This window comes from Castor canadensis, chromosome 13 (genome assembly GCF_047511655.1).
Source record: "Castor canadensis chromosome 13, mCasCan1.hap1v2, whole genome shotgun sequence".
In the NCBI taxonomy this organism is placed as follows: domain Eukaryota; kingdom Metazoa; phylum Chordata; class Mammalia; order Rodentia; family Castoridae; genus Castor; species Castor canadensis.
The window spans coordinates 113445147-113466271 of NC_133398.1; the positions used below are offsets into that span (position 1 = coordinate 113445147).

General features: G+C 40.5%; 1 protein-coding gene across 1 annotated transcript; it reads left to right on the forward strand.

Annotated features, from left to right (window-relative positions):
• Nucleotides 1-1348: 1348 nt before the first annotated feature.
• Nucleotides 1349-21041, forward strand: LOC141415497 (uncharacterized). Its single transcript, XM_074052208.1, has 4 exons — nt 1349-1378; nt 2506-3051; nt 4871-5030; nt 12318-21041. The coding sequence occupies exons 1-4, from the start codon at nt 1349-1351 to the stop codon at nt 12323-12325; spliced, it is 744 nt and encodes a 247-aa protein (XP_073908309.1). The 3' UTR covers nt 12326-21041.
• Nucleotides 21042-21125: the final 84 nt, after the last annotated feature.

Genomic DNA, 21125 nt, shown 5'->3' on the forward strand with positions numbered 1-21125 from the left:
GATCTCAGCGAAATTCCACCAGACCTTCAAAGAAGAACTAACACCAATACTCCTTCAACTTTTCCACAAAATAGAAACCTAACTCATTTTATGAAGCCAGCATTACACTCATCCCAAAACTGGACAAGGACACATCTGAAAAAGGAGGACTACAGGCCAATCTCCTTAATGAACATTGACACAAAAGTCCTCAATAAAATAATGGTAACCAAGTCCAACAACATATCAGAAAGATCATTCACCATGACCAAGTCAGCTTCATCCCAGGGATGCAGTGATGGTTCAACATATGCAAATCAATCAATGTAATATAACACATTAACAGAAGCAAAGACAAATCCAGTTGATTATCTCAATAGATTCAGAAAAAATCCTTTGTGAATATTCAACACAACTTCATGATAAAAGCTCTAAGAAAACTAGGAATAAAAGGAATGTGCCTCAACGTTATAAAGGCTGTACATGACAAACCTATTGCCAACATCATACTTAATGAGGAAAAACTGAAACCATTCCCCCTAAGTCAGGAATGAGACAAGGATGCTCACTCCTATTCAGCGTAGACCTGGAATTCCTACCCAGTGCAAGAAGGAATGCAAGAAGAAGGAATATAAGGAATCCAAACAGGTAAAGAAATAGTAAAAGTATCCCTATTTGCAGACAGCATGATCCTTTACCTCAAAGACCCAAAAAACTCACCCCAAAACTCCTAGATACCATAAACAGCTTCAGCAATGTAGCAAGGTACAAAATCAACTTATAAAAATCAGTAGCCTTTTTATACACCAACAATTAACGAATTGAGAAAGAATATAGGAAAATAATTCCATTTATAATAGCCTCAAAAAAATCAAATACATAGGACAACACAAGATTAACTGTCTTTAGAGTATAAAGGGTTTAAAATAAATAATTCATTGTTATGATGCCATCCAATATGCATCTGTAATTACAGGATGGCTCTTGGTTATAGAGATAAGGGAAAAGTAGAATCTGAAACTTCAGGATTACTACAGTCTCTCCCATGGTTAGAAGATGGCCATAGTGAATTTCACCTCTTTCTCCCTACTCCTCTTACCCCTCTTAACTTTTCCTCTAAGGGCATTTTACTTTCATTTTAGTTTCTGCTTTGAACCTGAATCATATCTAGGTCATTTGTAGTTCATAGAACTTGAACTTGGACAATTTCTCTATTGGGAAACTTTGGTAGTTTGGCTGCAGCTACATCTTTCTGTGGGTTCTGGCACTATTGAATAAAAATCTAGGTTGACTAGGGTTTTTCTAGACTTTGAAAATAATATTGAAATCTTTTTTTATAAAGTGCAGAAAAAATTCTGAAGAGTTAAACATGGAGGGGTTAAAAAGAGTAGTAGATGGGGTGAATTTAATCAAGGTACTTTACATGTATGTATGGAAATATCACAATGAATCCCCTTTGTATAATTAATTTCTGCTGTTGAAAAAATAGAGTTAAATAAGGGCAGGCATTATCCAGGTAGCAGGTGGAAATAGTCAACATAGGTGTGCTTTTTTTTGGGGGGGGGTTTCGTTTGGTTCCTTTATAAATCAATTTTGCCTGGACCTCAATTTCCTTTTATATAATAAAACTTAGTGATGGTACTTTATGTGTTTTTGTTTTTTGTTTTTTGTTTTTTTACTAGATCTGGAATTTGATTTTATACCTGTTCCTTTAAAGAGTTGAACTCTGTTATGGAAATGTTAAGAGATTTAAGTACCTGAATTGCAGAAGGAAGTCAAAACTGGAGGTTTAGACCTTGAGAGGCAGTGTACGGTGTATAGTAATGTTTAAGAGAAAGAAGTTTTAAAAAGAATAAAAATTAAAAAAAATTTTTAAAAAGCGAGAAAGAAGTTTGGCACCACAGTGCTGTTGTGCAAATCCTAGCTCTCTAGCTAAGTAAAGTATTTAACCTCCTGAGCCTTAAGATTTTAATTATTGAAATTGTGAATGGAGAATAATGGGTTTGGGAGGATTAATGAGTCCCTGTTATAATTAGTGGATCACTGTTTGCATTACTAATTGTCTTATGTGCATTTCACATCTGTTCCAAGCAACGTGAAATCTTCCCCAGAGCTAATGCAGTTTCCCAATTTTCTCTTTCTGGTGAAGTTTGTTCACAAGAAGTGCACAAAGAAGTATCTTGGATAAACCTCTAATTCCAGAAAGCTGTCTGCCTTGGTGCACCTGCTGAATAATATTAAGAGCATTTCTTTTTAAAAATCGTGAGCGTCAAGCCACTTTCATTAATACAACAACAATAATAAATGATACTATTTGAGAGATTCAGTGTGTCAGAATTTTACACAATCAAGTTCCCTTTATTTTATTAAAAGCATTTCCTTCTATTCTGTGCACTCATTTTATGTCGCCCACCTGAGTCTCATTTTTGTTAGCGTCCTTTTCCTAAGTGGCCTTATCTGTCCCCTGCTATCCGGAAGGCCATTAACATCCACTTTTGGTAGGAAGCAAGGTGATTCTGAAATTAGCCAGTTACTATAACCCAGTGGTCCAGGCTCCGCCCCCACTGCAAGGAGAGGGAGGAGGGCGGGGCTCGGCAGGTTTCTGGGCGGGGCTCGAGTGACGCAACCCAAGCGCCAGCGCCCTCGCGTGACCTGCTCGGCGGTCGCGGCGCAGAGCCGCAGCGTGTGCGTGGACACCTCCTTTCCTCCGCTTCCTCGGCTACCGCGGGTTCTTGCCAGGAGCTGAACTGCGGCGGCAGGTGGAGGGAATGCGCGCATGCAGAGCTGCGGGGCCCGGGTTGGGCGGCGGCACTCGCGGTCTCCCGAGACCAGCAGAGAGGTCTGGGCCGCCTGGCACTGGGCCGAGTTCGGAGCTGGGTCCCGCCTCGCAGGCCGGGCCCAGGTGGGCGGTACCTTTTCCCGGTGGGTTTGGGGGTGCAGCCGCGTGGGCCCAGGCGGGCGTCGCACAGGCTTCTCTTCCTAGGCTGCCCTCTGCCTTGGCGAATCCAAATCCTCCCTGAGTCCTTTCCGACCCTTGCTGGCATCGCGCGGAGCCCCGGACCTGCATCGCGGGTGAGTCAGGGGGCCCGGAAGGGCTGCGGCGCCTGCGGTAGGGGACCCGGTGGTGGAGTGGGCCCGGTGGGGACGTGGAGGAAGCTAGGTGGACTGGCGCTGCGCGGCCGGGGCTGGCGGGAAGGACCAGGCGTTGGCTAGCTGGGCCAGGAGCCTCGTCAGCTGCCTGGGAGCACAGCCCCGGGGCCCCCGCGGGTGCTTCACGCAGGGTCGCTTCACCTCAGGAGGGAAGGAAGCCTTGAGCTTCCTGGTCTCCTAGCTTGCTTGATTTGCTTGGGTTCTCATGGCTCCCAGTGCGCGACACTCAGCGGAAACTGTGTTTTGGTCAAAAGAGGTAAAGAAAAGTGATTGCCTTCGGGAGAGCATTAATTGTCCTGACTCCCCCACTGGACTTACTGTTGACAGGAGTGTTAAAGGCAAGATTTCTTGCAAAGCGATGGTGGTTTTGTAAGGTCTAAGAGTAAAGTTTCAGCTGATGTAGTTTACCTAGACAAAACTAAGTACAGACAAATCAACCAGGATAGTTTTCTTGTGTTAAGTTGAGTGGTATGTGGATTGTATGCGTATGGTATCTCATTGAATCATCAAAAACCTTTTACGTAAAGTCTTTATAGTCCCACTTTACAGATGGGAGAATAAAAGACCACAGCTCTAAAAGTAAGGGTAACTTGTCCAAAGTCAGAGCTGTGACTCAGCCAGGCCATTAGACTCATTTACAGTCCCTTAATCTGTATACTGTACTGTTTCTCTAATATCTCAAGAGTTTGTAAGGCTAGTTTTATTTGGTAAAGTGTCCAGAGTGCCCGGACTAGAAAAGAAAGTAAGGCACCCTTCGTGCCAGCAAGGACCCAGCAGTTTGATAGAAAAAGTTTTTCTAGGCCACACTTTGAGTATGTTTTAAAGATAGACTTTTTCCTCCTGAGTCCTCTGACTCCCACCTCATCCTCTTTCCATAGGACAGTGATTTTTGAAACTTTTGTAAGATCTTACTTTGAAAATTGGGGTTCTATCTTGGATTTATTACTTCTTGTTTTTAAACTTTAAACAAGGAAATATAATATTGGAGTAAAAGTAGAATAGTTTCCTGTTGTGTGTTCATGTTCAGAGTATTTAATATGAAATGTTAACACTGTTATGAAGTCAGAATACCTGTATGATTGGTTAAAATGTCATTTTTTAATTTAACATGAAACATGAAGAAGGGTCTTCCGAAGTGAAAAGGAAGAAAAAATAGAACATTTCAGGACTTCCAAAAACACTTTGGTTGGTATTATTGGCTACGATTTTTTAAAAAACTAATTTCGAGTTTAAGCTCTTCTAGAAAAAAAGCCGACATCTGCTTCATTTGTCATACAGTCTATGTGGTGAGGGAATGGCAGTGGAGTAGTGGGTGGTGTAAAGTAACCTACACATCCTTGTACCTGAGTTTTGGGCTCTTGATATCTGATGGACAGGTCATGTTTAGGCTGTACACGGGCAGGAGAAAACCAGGGAATCCCTAGGCTTGATTAACAAGTGTCAGTATGCCTTTTTCTCTTCCTTGGCTTGCTCTTTAGTTTGCCAATGTTTATAAAGAGTTTTAAAAATAAATGAGAAAATCAGTTGACGTTTGTTCTTTGTACAATATTTTATATAGATGAATAATATACATATATATATGTTTTTGTGGAGGAGTTACTGGGGTTTGAAATCAGGTCCTCACACTTGGTAAGTAGGTACTCTATCACTTGAGTTGTACCCCCAGCCCTTTTTGTTATTTATTCAGTTATTTATTTTTACTTTTTTTTTTAATAGGTTCTCTCACATTTTGTCTAGGCAGCCGTGGACAGTGATCCTCCTATATACCCTTTCTGCTTCCTGTGTTTCTGTGATGACAGATGCCTGCCACCATGTCCAGCTTTTATTGGTTGAGATGAGGTCTAGCATTGTTTTGCCCCAGATGGTCTTGAACTGTGATCCTCCCAATGACTGCCTTTCAGGTAGGTAAGACTCCAAGTGGGACCCCCTGGACCAGCCTTTTTGTTTTTGAGATTATTTTCCCCTAAAGCTCAGGTTGGCCTGGAACTTGTGATCCTCTTACCTCAGTCTCCCAAGTGTTGGGATTATAGGTGTGCTCAATCACATCTGGCTTTAAGTGTATTTTTTATGATGAAGGTCTATGGAGATTAGTAAAAGACGTGGTTAAACATGATTAAGAAGTAGTTTAATTCCTTTAATAAATATTTACTGAGTGCCATATAGCAGGCATTATTTCAAGCTTCTGTTAATAGAGAAGTGTAGTACCCTGGAGAGTACTACAGTATTGAATCCTTTCTTAAGAAGACAGTACTGCCACGTGCTGGTGGTAATCCTAGCTACTCAGGAGGCAGAAATCAGGAGGATTGCCATTTGAAGACAGCCTGGGCAAATATCTTCAGGACCCTATCTCAGAAAAAAACCTGTCACGAAAAAGGATTGGTGGAGTGGCTCAAGTTGTAGGTCCTGAGTTCAAACCCCAATACCACACACACACAAAAACAACCGAACACTTTTGTGAACTCATGTATTTTCTTGATTTTATATGCAAGGATGTTTTTCGCTTTATGTCAAAGACTACTGTCAAGCACTACTCATTTGGTAATTTTATCTATAATAAATCTTTATTGTTTTCATTAATAAATCAGGGATTTCCAGTACTACTGCTTTAGGTACTATGGTAAACTAGTGTTATAGACTTCAGCAAACTTTTTCATCTAAAGATAGTGACAGAATTTTAAAATTTCATGGGCGGTTAGGAAAATTGATTCGTTAATTTGAGAAAATTATGGGATACAGAAAAAGAAAAGTGAAGTGGTCAGATAGGCAGCAGTTTGGATGATGATTTGGAGAGTGAACTTGGAAGCCTGGTGGTCAGTTACAGCTATTGTAGTAATTCAGTTGAGAAATGAGGACTGGTAGTAGAGTAGTGTAAATGGGACATAAGGGATGGAAATGGATTCAGGAGTTGTAAAGGAGGTATAATGGGTAAGATTTACTGGGCTTCAGAGAGATTGAAGTCTGCATAATTTCTAGACACTGTTGTGTTCATGCCTATCATTAGGATTTAATAAATATTTGTGCGATGAATAAAAATGAATTCTCTAATGCCCGCCTTGGGAAACTGAATGAATTCTGGTGACATTTACTGCAGCAGTGAGTATAGGAAGAGCATTAGGCTGCAGAGTATGATGAGTTCAGTTTGAGGTGTCATATTTGAGGCGTCTGTGACTTATAAGAAATATCCTTAGGTAGTTGTACATATGGATCTGAGTTGAGAAGAAGACCCAGCTTGAGATACAAGTTTTGGAGACCTATTTTTCTAAAATTCTTTAAAAAGTTTATTTTACTAAGCAGGTGAGCCAATATGAATTTCTGGCTGTAGATGTGAGGTTTGCTAAAGTGCATCAGTTTTCTTGTATGGTAAGACTTTTTAAGTGTTTAAAATTGTTTCATATGTAACATGAAAAATATATGTGTATTTACTGGGAATTGAGCCCAGGGCCTCACGCATGTGCTCTACCAATTAGCTATACCCTGAGTCCAAGAATCAGTTTTGTGGTATGGATTATGTTAAAATGTGCTTTACATTTATTCAGTTTTCTGATATATAGTGTTTGAATTGTCTATACGTGAATATTCCTTCTGCCTGGTATTTGATTTGCTTATAAGAATCATTCATTGATATTTGTGGAACTGTTTTATTCATATTAACTTAATACTTTCTCGATTATGGTTTATGCCAGCTGATTTTAGTTAGAAAATTTGTAACTCATTAAATGCATGTTTTTCTCATACACATTTTACAGAATGAGAGAAATGTTAGTCATTATTTACTGCCATGCGTATTGATGTTGTTTTTGCTTTCATTCTTGTGTTGAACTTAGCTACTACTTCTGTAGTGTGTGTGTGTTTGGTAAGGCCAAATGTTATGAGTTTTATTTTTGCTTTATATTTTTAATGCCTTTAGCATCTCTTCATGGAAAAGAAGGCCATTTTGCTACTTGGAGGCAGGCTCAAATAGATACAGTAATTTACTCAAGCTGTTTCACAGCCTGCCTTGTTTCCAAAGTACCAGATGATTTCCATTATTTCTTTTCTTTTTCTTTTTGGTGGTACTGGTGCTTGAACTCAGGTACTCACATTTGCTAGGCAGGTGCTCTACCACTTGAGCCACTTCTCAAGTCCTCCATTATTTCTCACTTCAATTTTTTTTTGACAGGCCTGTGGTTTGAACTCAGGACCTTATGCTTGCCAGGAAGGCACTTGAGCCATGGTACCAGCCCTACTGTTTCTGATTGAATGTTATTTTTGGTTTGACTTTAGAGGGATATCAATGAATGTGTGTTTGTTGTATATAGAATCCTAGGACTGAAGGGGATGTGTGGAATGACTTCCTGGGTAGCAGGAATTCTACCAAGTAATCTGTTTGACTTAAAAGGACAACTGTGTATTTGTTTGCTTAAATGCCTAGAATAGGGGATTATATAATTGTGATTTATACACACAAAGCTGCTGGCTCTGGCTAAAATGTTAAAGGAAGCTAAATATGCTTTTGTTGTTTGCCATCTCCTTTTTAAGATTTTCCCCATCTTCAGGAATCAGTGCATTTTTGTGCTATTTATAGTTTCTAAAGCTTGTTAATGAGAAAAGTAGTCTAGTGAATTAATTCACACTGATAACACATAGCAATGGTTAATGGTAGATAATATTGAAATAGTCATATGCTGCATAGTGACCTTTTGATCAACAATGGACCACATATATTACTGTGTTCCCATAAGATTAAAGGAGCTTAAAAGTTGGTATAGCTTAATGACATTGTAGTATCTATAATGTGCAACACATTACATGTTTGTGGTGATGCTATCTTATAAAAGTATAGCACATAGATTTGTGTATATCACATAACTGATAACAATAGCAGACAAATCTGTTTCTGCTTTTTGCATTTACTATAGTGTACTTTGTTTAGTTATAACGTGTCCTTTCTATTTGTATTAAGAATAGTTTACTGTAAAACAGTATGTCATGCTACACTAGTAGTGGCTCCATGCATTTTGTGTTTATCACGTCTCTTGGTTGCATCATATTTTCTTGTGTTGATTTAATCTGACATCATCAAAATCTACTGCTAATTTTGACCGTAATAGGTCACATGGACTAAATGGCTTGGAAATGAGATTAAAAGTGACTTAAGGACTACAAAGGTGGAAAATTAGTGATGATTATTGCACATTAGTCAGGGATGTCTCATTACATCATAGTCTATTCTCCTGAAGAATAAGAACAAGTTATGGGAGCCTGTTAAACATTCTGCTTCATTGAAGGCAATGAGACTGACAAAAACTTGAGAAAGGCCTACATCATGTATGGAGAAACTTCTAATGACCTGGGACAGAAGCATATCCTTCACCACAGCATGAGAATCACGGCCAAAGCATAGCATTTGTTTGTGAAATTGAAAGAAAAGCTTGGACCCAACTGTGATGTTGAATTTATTGTTACTTGTGAGTGGTTTGAATGATTCAAGAATCATTATTCATTACATGTGTGAAAATGAGTGGTTAGGCTGCTGAAGAATGTTTGGAAAGTAGGTAAGATAATTGTGGAGGAAAATTATTTGTCAGAGCAAATCTTCAATGTGGATGAAACATCCAGATTCTGGAAATGAATACTGGAAAGATCTTTGATCTGTAAGTGACCAAGTCAATGCCAGGTCTGAAAGCTTTTAAGGACAGGATACCAATCTTGCTTGGGGCAATGTTATAGACTATAAATTGAAACCCTTTGTGATCTGTCACAGTGAGACGCTCATGGCTTTCAAGCGCATGAGTAAATACACACTGCCAGTGACCTACAGGAGCAATAAGAGACCATGGATGATTCAGAATGATCTCCTGAATTGCTGTGGCAGTTAAATGGAGAAATACTCTTTGAAAACAGCATGCCTTTCAAGATGTTGTTTGTTGTTGATAATGTTCTCATGTACCCTTCTTTTATTGGTGATGTTCATCTCAATATCAAAATGATGCTTCTTCTTCCACACCTTCTCTCTGGGACAACCAGTAGATTGAGGAGTTATAGCAATTTTTAAGGACTACTAACCAAGGAGGACCTCTGTCCAGGCTATTGCAGCTGAGGAAACACTGATGCATTTCTCCAAGGATTGCATATATAACTCCATCAAGAACCTTGCTTGGGCTTGAGGCCATGTCCCCAAGAAGTGAATTAATGGCATCTGTTTCTTGAAGTAGACACTAAGGAGATTTGTCCATGACTTCAGCGGACTTATCAAAGGTGAGGAGGATGCAGAAATCCAGGTGGTGGTTGAGATGTCAAACAACTTTAAGGTGGATGTGGATGACATTGAGGAGCTGCTAGAGGTGGTTCCTGACTTGCTGGAACTGGAAGAGGAACATAGCTGAAGAAGCAAGAGCAAAGGAAATTGCACAGTAAGAAGAGAAGAGCTCCCAAGAATTTACAATGAAGGGTTTAGAAGTAGGGTTCTTCCTCCTGCTGCTGTTGCTGCTGCTGCTCCTCTTCTCCTCCTCCTCCCTTCTCGTTTTCCTCTGTCCTTCTTCCCACCTCCTGCTTGTCTTTCTCCTCCAGGGCTTTGCTTATCCTGGGCAACTGCTCTACTGCTGAGTTATACCCCCAGCTCAAGTGAATGGTTTGCAAACCTCAACAAAAACTTTAAAAAGTTTGAAAACATGCATGCTATCACTGAAAGATCGTTATTAATAAAGAATGTTCATGGCTGGGTGTTGTGCCTATAATCCCTGGTATTTGGGAGGAAAGCAGATATAGGAAGATTGTGGTTTGAGGCCAGCACAGTGTTACCGGGGCAAGTTAGCAGTATCTCAAAGAACAAATTGAGAATGGTGTAGTATGCCTGTAATCCCAGCTACATGGGAAGCAGAGGTAGAAGGAATGTAGTCCAAGGTCAGCCCTGGGCAAAAGCACAAGACCTTATCTCAAAAGTAACTAAAAGAAAAAAGGGTCAGGGTTGTGTCTCAAGTGGTAAAGCACTGGCCTAGCAAGTGTGAGACCCTGCAGTCAAACCCCAATAACCTCCCTTCCCCACAACAAAGGGAAGAGGTAAATCATGAATGCTCATGGTTCATCATCTCCTTACTAGCAAATTGATGAGAAAAAAGAAATAAATGAAGCAAATGACCATGGACATATTTCTGAGAAGACTGGCCCCTTCTCAGGATGAGCCTCAGGCAGGTCCTTAGAAGGAATTCCAGAAGAAGGCACTGTTGTCCTAGGAGACTGCTACATGCTTGTTACTGCCCCTAAAGTCCTGCCAGTGGGACAAGATGTGGAGGTGGAGGATAATGATATTGAGGTCCTGACACTGGGCTAGGCTAATGTGTCTGCTTTCATCTTAGTTTTTAACCAAAAGGGTCCAAAAAATTAAAAATAGAAAATGGCTTATGGAATAAAAATATAAAGAAAGAAAATATTTTTTGTGTAGCTGAATGATGTGTTCATTTTATGTAAAAAAATTTAAAAACTGTAAAAACAGTTAAAGTAGTTAAAGATAATTCATTGAATAAAATAAGGTATTTTTTTGTCAGTTTAGTGTAGTCTAAGCATATAATGCTTGGAATTTCTTGAGTGTCTCCTGTACATTTTGGTTGACCATATCCAGTATCATCTCTATAAAATTCTCATTGACTACCTGTAGTATTTCTTCTTTTAGATTATTCTTGTAGGCTTCTCCCCAATGAATTTCTGATGTGCCTTTTGCAGTATGATTTTTGGTTATTTTTGGTGGGACTAGGGTTTGAACTCAGAGCCTCATGTTTATTAAACAGGTGTTCTACCACTTGAGCCACTATGCCAGCCCTGATTGTATTGGGTTTTTTTCAAGGTACGGTCTTGAGAACTGTTTGCCTGGGCTGGCTTCAAACTGTGATCCTCCTGATCTCTACCTCATGAGTAGCTAGGCATAAGCCACCGGTGCCCAGCTCACTTTTTATATCTTAGTACTTACTGCCTGGTTTAACCGGCTTTGTCTTGTGGTATTTTCTCTACTCAAAAATATCTTGCATTATCCCATGAGCTCGGAGGGCTACTTTGATCGTAACAGAGGCCTTTTAAGTGTTTTTCTCTAGGTGACTCTGAAGAATCATGCATTTTAGGTTCTCTGTGCATATGCCCACCACTAGCACTTAACTGCACGTTATCTGTTGCTAACGTCACTTAAATGACTAGAGGCCCTGAAATCTTTTTTGAAATGGGGAATCTTTGGCTATTTCATGCTGGTATGTGGCATAGGCCTAGGTCAGGAGTCTCTGTTGAGGGGGACAGCTGGGATCCTTTAGGGATGGTGAGCAGAAGTAGTTGTGTAGAAGGAAGAGCCATGCTCAGAGTTTGGTAGAGTTAGCCCTTGAGCCGTATCACTTGTGGTCTCTGCCCTCTGTGTTTTACCTATGTTCATGTGCTTATTTGTGGCCTGTGTCACATCCTGAAAGTTATCCCCATGTTGAATTTGGTGTTCATTCCCACATCTACTTGTATACTGTCATTATCTACATAAGTATCTCAGAATTTACATTCTGCATGTTTTTAAAATCACTGCTCCTCTGTACCTTACCTTGTGTGTTGAACATGTCTTAAAGATTCTCCATGTGATGTGGGTAACCTTGAGTTTGTTTACCACCTTCCATACAGTGTTTTTATAAAACAGCAAATGGTCTACAATTTCTGCATTCTTTCTTAATGTTATTTTTATGTTTTGGTGGTTCTGGGGTTTGAACTCAGGGCCTCACCCTTGCAAGCAGGCAGTCTAACACTTGAGGCACGCAGACAGATCTGTTTTGTGTTGGGTGTTTTTGAGATAGGGTCATGCTAACTGAACTAATCCTCCCTATCTCTGCTTCCTGAGTAGCTAGGATTACAAGGCAGATCTTTTGCTACACGTTATAGAGTTGTCCGTTTTTTTATGATAAAGTTGCTGTGACCATTTTATAATACGGATCTTTGTGCTTTTACTCTGGGTTTCCTTGGGCAGCAATATTTTTACCTGCAGCTGGGGATCGATCCCTGGGCCTTGGGCGTGCTGGGCAGTCCTCTCCCCCTGGGTCACGGCCCTAGCAGCCTCAACACATTACTTTTAAATGACATGTGTTATTTGTGTCTTCTATCCGAAACAAAATGTCAGATTTTAATAATGAAATTACATTGTTACTAAGTATCGCAGGATGTTTTAATGACTAAATTTTTCATTTTTTTAACAGGACGCTGACAAAAATTTCATCAGGATCTTGGAGGAACAGGGCCGACTTCTTCTTGCCAGTACCTTCACTCACAGCTGCCCTTCCTGCTGGAGGAGAGAGGAGATGAGACTTTTGTAGCTGGAGCTTCAAGTTTGTGGATATACTTGTGTGTGCCATGCCTTCATATTTGTGGTGTCCATCGCTTGGCTGTCCTGTACAGTTAGTGTCAGAAATTGCTCTCTTATCACATTTTGAGTTTTATGAATGCGTAAAGCTGTCTCTTTCCTCAGGAGTTGTGTGACAAAAAGACATACAGAAATCTGTTTTGTTCCGTGGCCAAGTTTTTTTAGGATGAGCATCATCTCTGAAATTTTACAGTGGAATTTATTGAGAAGTTAGTATATCGAGTGTAAATACCCAGATGGAAATATAACATTCAGCACCCTGAAGTTCAGTCCCCCCATTTCCTCCTCTGTGCTGATGTTCACATTATTCCTGAGGAAACTGTCATCCACCAAGCTGTGTTTTTCTTTGTAGCCTTGTTCTTTATTGGCTTTTACCACTTTCTCGATACCATGAAGAGATATGGACAATTTTGTAGACTTAGATGTTTGTAGGCTGAGTAGTAATGGTGGTAATGTTATTAAGAGGATAAAAGCCAGTCTTTTTTTTTTTATTATTCATATGTGCATACAAGGCTTGGGTCATTTCTCCCCCCTGCCCCCACCCCCTCCCTTACCACTCACTCTACCCCCTCCCTCTCCCCCCACCCCCACAATACTCAGCAGAAACTATTTTGCCCTTATTGCTAATTTTGTTGTAGAGAGAGTATAAGCAATAATAGGAAGGAACAAGGGTTTTTGCTGGTTGAGATAAGGATAGCTATACAGGGCATTGACTCACATTGATTTCCTGTGCGTGGGTGTTACCTTCTAGGTTAATTCTTTTTTGATCTACCCTTTTCTCTAGTACCTGTTCCCCTTTTCCTATTGGCCTCAGTTGCTTTAAGGTATCTGCTTTAGTTTCTCTGCGTTAAGGGCAGCAAATGTTAGCTAATTTTTTTAGGTGTCTTACCTATCCTCACCCCTCCCTTGTGTGCTCTCGCTTTTATCATGTGCTCATAGTGTAATCCCATTGTTGTGTTTGCCCTTGGTCTAATGTCCACATATGAGGGAGAACATACGATTTTTGGTCTTTTGGGCCAGGGTAACCTCACTCAGAATGATGTTCTCCAGTTCCATCCATTTACCAGCGAATGATAACATTTCGTTCTTCTTCATGGCTGCATAAAATTCCATTGTGTATAGATACCACATTTTCTTAATCCATTGGTCAGTGGTGGGGCATCTTGGCTGTTTCCATAACTTGGCTATTGTGAATAGTGCCGCAGTAAACATGGGTGTGCAGGTGCCTCTGGAGTCACCTGCGTCACAGTCTTTTGGGTATATCCCTAAGAGTGGTATTGCTGGATCAAATGGTAGATCGATGTCTAGCTTTTTAAGTAGCCTCCAAATTTTTTTCCAGAGTGGTTGTACTAGTCTACATCCCCACCAACGGTGTAAGAGGGTTCCTTTTTCCCCGCATCCTCGCCAACACCTGTTGTTGGTGGTGTTGCTGATGATGGCTATTCTAACAGGGGTGAGGTGTGAAATCTTAGTGTGGTTTTAATTTGCATTTCCTTTATTGCTAGAGACGGTGAGCATTTTTTCATGTGTTTTCGGCCATTTGAATTTCTTCTTTTGAGAAAGTTCTGTTTAGTTCACTTGCCCATTTCTTTATTGGTTCATTAATTTTGGGAGAATTTAGTTTTTTAAGTTCTCTATATATTCTGGTTATCAGTCCTTTGTCTGATGTGTAGCTGGCAAATATTTTCTCCCACTCTGTGGGTGTTCTTTTCAGTTTAGAGACCATTTCTTTTGTTGAGCAGAAGCTTTTTTTTTTGTTTTTTTTTTTTATGAAGTCGCATTTATCTTTGCTGTCTCTTAATTGCTGTGCTGCTGGGGTTCCATTGAGAAAGTTCTCACCTATACCTACTAATTTCAGAGTATTTCCTACTCTTTCCTGTATCAGCTTTAGAGTTTGTGGTCTGATATTAAGATCCTTGATCCATTTTGAATTAATATTGGTATAGGGTGATATACATGGATCTAGTTTCAGTTTTTTGCAGACTGCTAACCAGTTTCCCAGCAGTTTTTGTTGAAGAGGCTGTCTTTTCTCCATCGTATATTTTTAGCGCCTTTGTCAAAGATAAGTTGGTTATAGTTGTGTGGCTTCATATCTGGGTCCTCTATTCTGTTCCACTGGTCTTCATGTCTGTTTTTGTGCCAACACCATGCAGTTTTTATTGTTATTGCTTTGTAATATAGTTTGAAGTCAGGTATTGTGATACCTCCAGCATTGTTCTTTTGACTGAGTATTGCCTTGGCTATTCGTGGCCTCTTGTGTTTCCATATAGATTTAATGGTAGATTTTTTCAATCTCTTTTATGAATGTCATTGGAGTTTTGATGGGAATTGCATTAAACGTGTAGATTACTTTGGGGAGTATAGACATTTTTACTATGTTGATTCTACCAATCCATGAGCATGGGAGATCTCTCCACTTTCTGTATTTTTCTTCAATCTCTTTCTTCAGAAGTTTATAGTTTTCCTTGTAGAGGTTGTTCACATGTTTTGTTAGATTTACACCTAGCTATTTGATTTTTTGAGGCTATTGTAAATGGAATTGTTTTCATATATTCTTGCTCAGTTTTTTCATTATTAGTGTATAGAAATGCTAATGATTTTTCTATGTTGATTTTATATCCTGCTACCTTGCTCTATGTATTGATGGTGTCTTGAAGCTTCTGAGTAGAGTTTTTTGGGTCTTTAAGGTATAGGATCATGTCATCTGCAAATAGGGATATTTTGACAGTTTCTTTACCTATTTGTATTCTTTTTATTCCTTCTTCTTGCCTAATTGCTCTGGCTAGGAATTCCAGTACTATGTTGAATAGGAGTGGAGATAGTGGGCATCCTTGTCTGGTTCCTGATTTTAGAGGGAATGGTTTCAGTTGTTCTCCGTTAAGTAATGCTGGCTGTAGATTTGTCATATATAGCTTTTATAATGTTGAAGTACTTTCCTACTAGTCCTAGTTTTCTTAGAGCTTTTATCATGAAATGGTGTTGGATCTTATCAAAGGCTTTTTCTGCATCTATTGAGATGATCAAGTGGTTTTTGTCTTTGCTTCTGTTGATGTGCTGTATTACATTTATTGATTTTCGTATGTTGAACTACCCTTGCATTCCTGGGATGACACCTACTTGGTCCTGGTGAATGATCTTTTTGATGTGTTGTTGAATTCGGTTTGCCATTATTTTGTTGAGGATTTTTGCATCATGTTCATTAAGGAGATTGGCCTGTAGTTCTCCTTTTTGGAGGTCTTTGCCTGGTTTTGGGATAAGTGTAATACTGGCTTCATAAAATGTGTTTGACGGTTTTCCTTCCCTTTCTATTTCGTTGAACAGTTTAAGGAGGGTTGGTGTCAGTTCTTCTTTAAAGGTCTGATAGAATTCAGCAGAGAATCCATCAGGTCCTGGACTTTTCTTTCTGGGGAGACGCTTCATTGCTGCTTCAATTTCATTTTGTGTTATATATCTATTCAGGTGATTAATATCCTCTTGGTTCAGTTTTGGATGATCGTAAGTATCTAGAAATCTGTCCATTTCTTTAAGATTTTCGAATTTACTTGAATATAGGTTCTCGAAGTAGTCTCTGATGATTTCCTGGACTTTGATGGTGTTTGTTGTCATCTCCCCTTTTGCATTCCTGATTCTACTAATTTGGGTTTTTTCTCCTCATTTTAGTCAGGTTTGCCAGGGGTCTGTCGATGTTGTTTATTTTTCAAAGAACCAACTTTTTGTTTCATTAATTCTTTGCATGGTTTTTTTGGTTTCTATTTCATTGATTTCAGCTCTTATTTTTATTATTTCTCTCCTTCTATTTGTTTTGGGATTTGCTTGTTCTTGTTTTTCTAGGAGTTTGAGATGTATCATTAGGTCTTTGATTTGGGCTATAAACTTTCCTCTCAGGACTGCCTTTTCTGTGTCCCATAGGTTCCAGTAGGTTGTGTTTTCATTTTCGTTGACTTCCAGGAACTTTTAAATTTCCTCTCTTTATTTCCTCAATGACCCATTGTTCATTAAGCAGGGAGTTATTCTGTTTCCAGCTGTTTGCATGTTTTTTGTCTTTACTTTTGTTGTTGAGTTCTAGTTTTATTGCATTGTGATGAGATAGAATGCATGGTATAATTTCTATTTTCTTATATTTGCTGAGGCTGCTTTGTGCCCTAGGATATGATCTATTTTGGAGAAGGTTCTTTGGGCTGCTGAGAAGAATCTATGTTGTGTAGAGGTTGGATGAAATGTTCTGTAGACATCAACTAGGTCCATGTGATCTATGGTATATTTTACATCTAGGATTTCTTTATTGATTTTTTTGTTTGGATGACCTATCTGTTGATGATAATGTGGTGTTAAAGTCTCCCACAACCACTGTGTTGGAGTTAACGTATGCTTTTAGGTCCTTCAGGGTATGTTTGATGACATTGGGTGCATTGACAGTGGGTGCATATAGGTTGATAATTGTTATTTCGTTTTGGTCTATTTCCCCTTTTATTAGTATGGAATGTCCTTCTTTTTCTCGTTTGATCAATGTAGGTTTGAAGGCTACTTTGTCAGAGATAAGTATTGCCACTCCTGCCTGTTTTGGGGGGCCAGCCTTTCATCCTGAGGCTATGCTTATTTCTGTCGGTGAGATGGGTCTCCTGTAAGCAGCAAATTGTTGGATCTTCCTTCCTTTTTAATCCAGTTCTTCAAATGGTGCCTTTTGATGGGTGAATTAAGTCTGTTAACATTAAGTGTTAGTACTGATAGGTATGTGGTGATTCCTGTCATTTAGTTATTTGAAGGTTTGATTGTGTGTACCTAAGTTGAGGTTACTCTCTACTTTCTTGCTTTTTCTTTTCCTGTAGTTTGGTGCTGCCTGTCTTTTCATGGTTATGTTGGGTTTCACCTTCTGTGTGCAGAAGCCCTTGAAGAATCTTTTGTAGTGGTGGCTTTGTGGTCACATATTGTTTTAGTTTCTGCTTATCATGGAAGACTTTTATAGCTCCATCTATTTTGAATGATAGTTTTGCTGGGTAGAGTATCCTGAGGTTGCAGTTATTTTCATTCAGTGCCCGGAATATCTCACCCCAAGCTCTTCTTGCTTTTAATGTTTCTGTTGAGAAGTGTGCTGTGATTTTGATGGGTTTACCTTTGCATGGTATTCTTTCTCGGTTCTTTGTATCTGTTGTTTTAATGATAATATGCCGTGGGGTAGATCTATTTTGGTCTGGTCTGTTTGGTGTTCTGGTGGCCTCTTGCATCTGCATGGGAATAGATTTCTCTAGATTTGGGAAGTTTTCTGTTACTATTTTGTTGAATATATTGCGCATTCCCTTTGCGTGCACCTCTTCTCCTTTTTCGATGCCCATGATTCTCAAGTTTGGTCTTTTGATGGAGTCAGTGAGTTCTTGCATTTTCTTTTCACAGGTCTTGGGTTGTTTAATTAATAGTTCTTCGGTTTTTTTCCTTTAATTACCATTTCATCTCGAGTTCTGACATTCTGTCTTCTGTTTGTTGTATTCTGCTCGATTGGCCTTCCATTTTGTTTTGCAGTTCTGTTTCATTCTTTTTTATGAGGTTTTCCATATCCTGGGTCGTTTCCTCTTTAATGTTCTCTATTTTTGTCCTGAGTTCGTTTATCTCTTTATTAATCGTGTTCTTTGTTTCACTTTGGTGTTTATACAGTGCTTTTATGGTTTCTTTTATTTCTTCTTGTGCTTTTTCAAATTCTCTATTTTTGTTGTCTTGGAATTTCTTGAGTGTCTCCTGTACATTTTGGTTGACCATATCCAGTATCATCTCTATAAAATTCTCATTGACTACCTGTAGTATTTCTTTGTCGGAGACAAGGCTCCCTTTGTGAGCCATTCTGTCTTGACCTTGCCCTGGAACATTTTGCGGTTGTTTGTCCCAACTTCTCCATCTCCAGCACAAGATGGCGCCGTCCCTGCTTCTCTTCCGGGAGTTTACCTTGCCGCCGGCGCGAACGGGCACCCTATAGCAGAACCAGCCAACCAGCCTGCACCTCCTCATACCCCTCACTCCCTCAGCACATAAATACCCCTGTATGAACAATAAAATTTTGCAGCTTGATCAGAACTCCTGTCTTGCTGTCTCCTTTGTGTCTCTTGTCCCTTCATTCTTCCCCTTCTAGGTTCGCTACCCACGCTGATGTGTCCTGCAGGACGGGACATCTGGCGCCCAATGTGGCTGTAGCTATTCCTTTGATTGCGGGGAGAACACCGTCCTCTGGGAAGGCTTGGGCCCAAGCAGAGTTCGCGATCGCCTCGGCAAACGCAACCGAGAGACAGATCCAGGAGGAGAGTGAGGACGGCGAACGGTGAGTGACCCACCCTGGGACAAGCAGTGTCGTCACATGATTTGTTTCTTTCAGGCCTCAAGGAGGCCCTCAAGACACGAGGGGCGCGTGTTAAGAAAAAAGACTTGAGGTCATTATTTTGTTACATAGGAGATTTATGTCCTTGGTTTCCTCTCGAAGGAACCATTGATGGTAAAAGATGGCTCCGGGTCGGAGACTGTTTAAAAGACTATTATGAATCTCTTGGCCCCGAAAAGGTCCCTGTGACTGCCTTTTCTTATTGGAACTTGATTAATGACATTCTCAAAAGTGCACCCTTTGATAATGGTACTTTAAAACTTGTTAAAATTGGGCAAAATGCTATGCAGACGGCTTCCCGCCCTCCTACAGGGGTCTCTGACGGTGGAGGACCCACGGATGCTGTCAAACATCTTCAAATAATCGAGCTTTTAAAACCCCAAATCCCTGAACTCACATATCACCCCTTAATGTTGCCTAAATCTCAGATTCCAGATTTAGATCCCAATACATTAGATATTTTGGGAAGTACCTTCTCCTTGCTTAACACTTCCAACCCCACCCTTGCTAAGGATTGCTGGCTTTGCATGACCACAGGAGCAATAATGCCCATGGCAATACCTGTTAACTCCACCGTAAATAATCAGGATACCTGCCAATCTGGACTTCCCTTTAAAGTACAGCCTATGGATGCACCTACAGTATGCCTTCAAGGCAGGATGCAAAATAATTCTTATGATATTGACGTTGGGGTTAGTTCTTTTAGAAATTGCTCATCAGTTCTAAATTATTCCTCACCCACCCCAGCTCTTTGTCCCCCCAACGGTACAGTTTTTTTGTGTGGAGGAAACTCAGCCTTCCCCAGGCTTCCAGCAAATTGGACTGGTGGCTGTGTTGTTGCCTTATTACTCCCAGATATTACTGTTGTCTCAGGAGATGAACCTCTGCCCATTCCTAGCTTAGACACCTTAATTAAAAGACATAAACGGGCAATACAAGCCTTACCGCTCCTTGCCAGCCTTGGAATAACAGCAGCTATAGGCACAGGTACAGCTGGCTTAGGCATGGCTATACACTCTTACCGTCGCCTATCTCAACAACTTATAAATGATGTACAAACTCTATCTGGAACCATTAAGGATTTACAGGACCAAATAGACTCCCTGGCAGAAGTGGTCCTTCAGAACAGGCGAGGCTTAGATCTGCTAACAGCCAACCAGGGAGGTATCTGCTTGGCCTTAGGGGAAAGATGCTGCTTTTATGCCAATAAATCAGGCATAGTACGCACCAAAATTAAACAGCTTCAAGAAGATTTAGAAAAGAGACGAAGGGAGCTATTTGAAAACCCCCTCTGGACTGGGCTTAATGGAATTCTACCCTACCTTCTTCCACTATTAGGCCCCTTGCTAGGTCTACTTTTAATTGTGATCATAGGGCCCTGCATTATAAACAGGCTGATACAATTCATTAAAGAACAAATTAACACTTTAGCCTCTAAGCCTATACAGGTCCATTATCATCGCCTGGATATGGAAGACCGTGCTCCTGAGACCTTCCTTTCAATAGAAACTCGCTAAATGCTCCATCTGGGTTTCCAAATTTTCTCTCTGCCACCCCCTCTTCTTATATAACATTCTTGACCACTCATCGCCCATTGGGCCCTCCTCCACTGGGCCCCTCTGCTTGGGGGAGGCAGCACCCAGGGAGAGTGATCATAAAGGCTTTTCTAAATGAGGGTGCAGGTAAGACTGCAGGAGGGTGGATCCTAGGATCCCCAGACCCAAGACCTCTGTATGACATGCCCTGGTGCATGGCGGTTGGCATGCTCCTAAAAAATCCGCCTCCTCAAAAAACATGCCGAGGAGATTCTCTTGAGAACTTAGCAAGGACGCTTGCTTACAAAGCAAAAATGATCTCCACCCTGAGGAACTGGGCCTCTGTCATCCCCTCTCAATAAGCCGACATATTCTGGTCATGTTTGTATAAGAATAAGGGGGAAATGTCGGAGACAAGGCTCCCTTTGTGAGCCATTCTGTCTTGACCTTGCCCTGGAACATTTTGCGGTTGTTTGTCCCAACTTCTCCATCTCCAGCACAAGATGGCGCCGTCCCTGCTTCTCTTCCGGGAGTTTACCTTGCCGCCGGCACGAACGGGCACCCTATAGCAGAACCAGCCAACCAGCCTGCACCTCCTCATACCCCTCACTCCCTCAGCACATAAATACCCCTGTATGAACAATAAAATTTTGCAGCTTGATCAGAACTCCTGTCTTGCTGTCTCCTTCGTGTCTCTTGTCCCTTCATTCTTCCCCTTCTAGGTTCGCTACCCACGCTGATGTGTCCTGCA

What these genes read in the sequence shown, in the direction of transcription:
- LOC141415497 (XM_074052208.1), top strand. Translation starts at nt 1,349, where the DNA reads ATGGAGGGGTTAAAAAGAGTAGTAGATGGG. An exon ending in TAAAAAGAGTAGTAGATGGG is followed by an intron (nt 1,379 to 2,505) that starts GTGAATTTAATC and finishes TTCTGAAATTAG; the next exon opens with CCAGTTACTATAACCCAGTG. An exon ending in GCCCCGGACCTGCATCGCGG is followed by an intron (nt 3,052 to 4,870) that starts GTGAGTCAGGGG and finishes TTGTCTAGGCAG; the next exon opens with CCGTGGACAGTGATCCTCCT.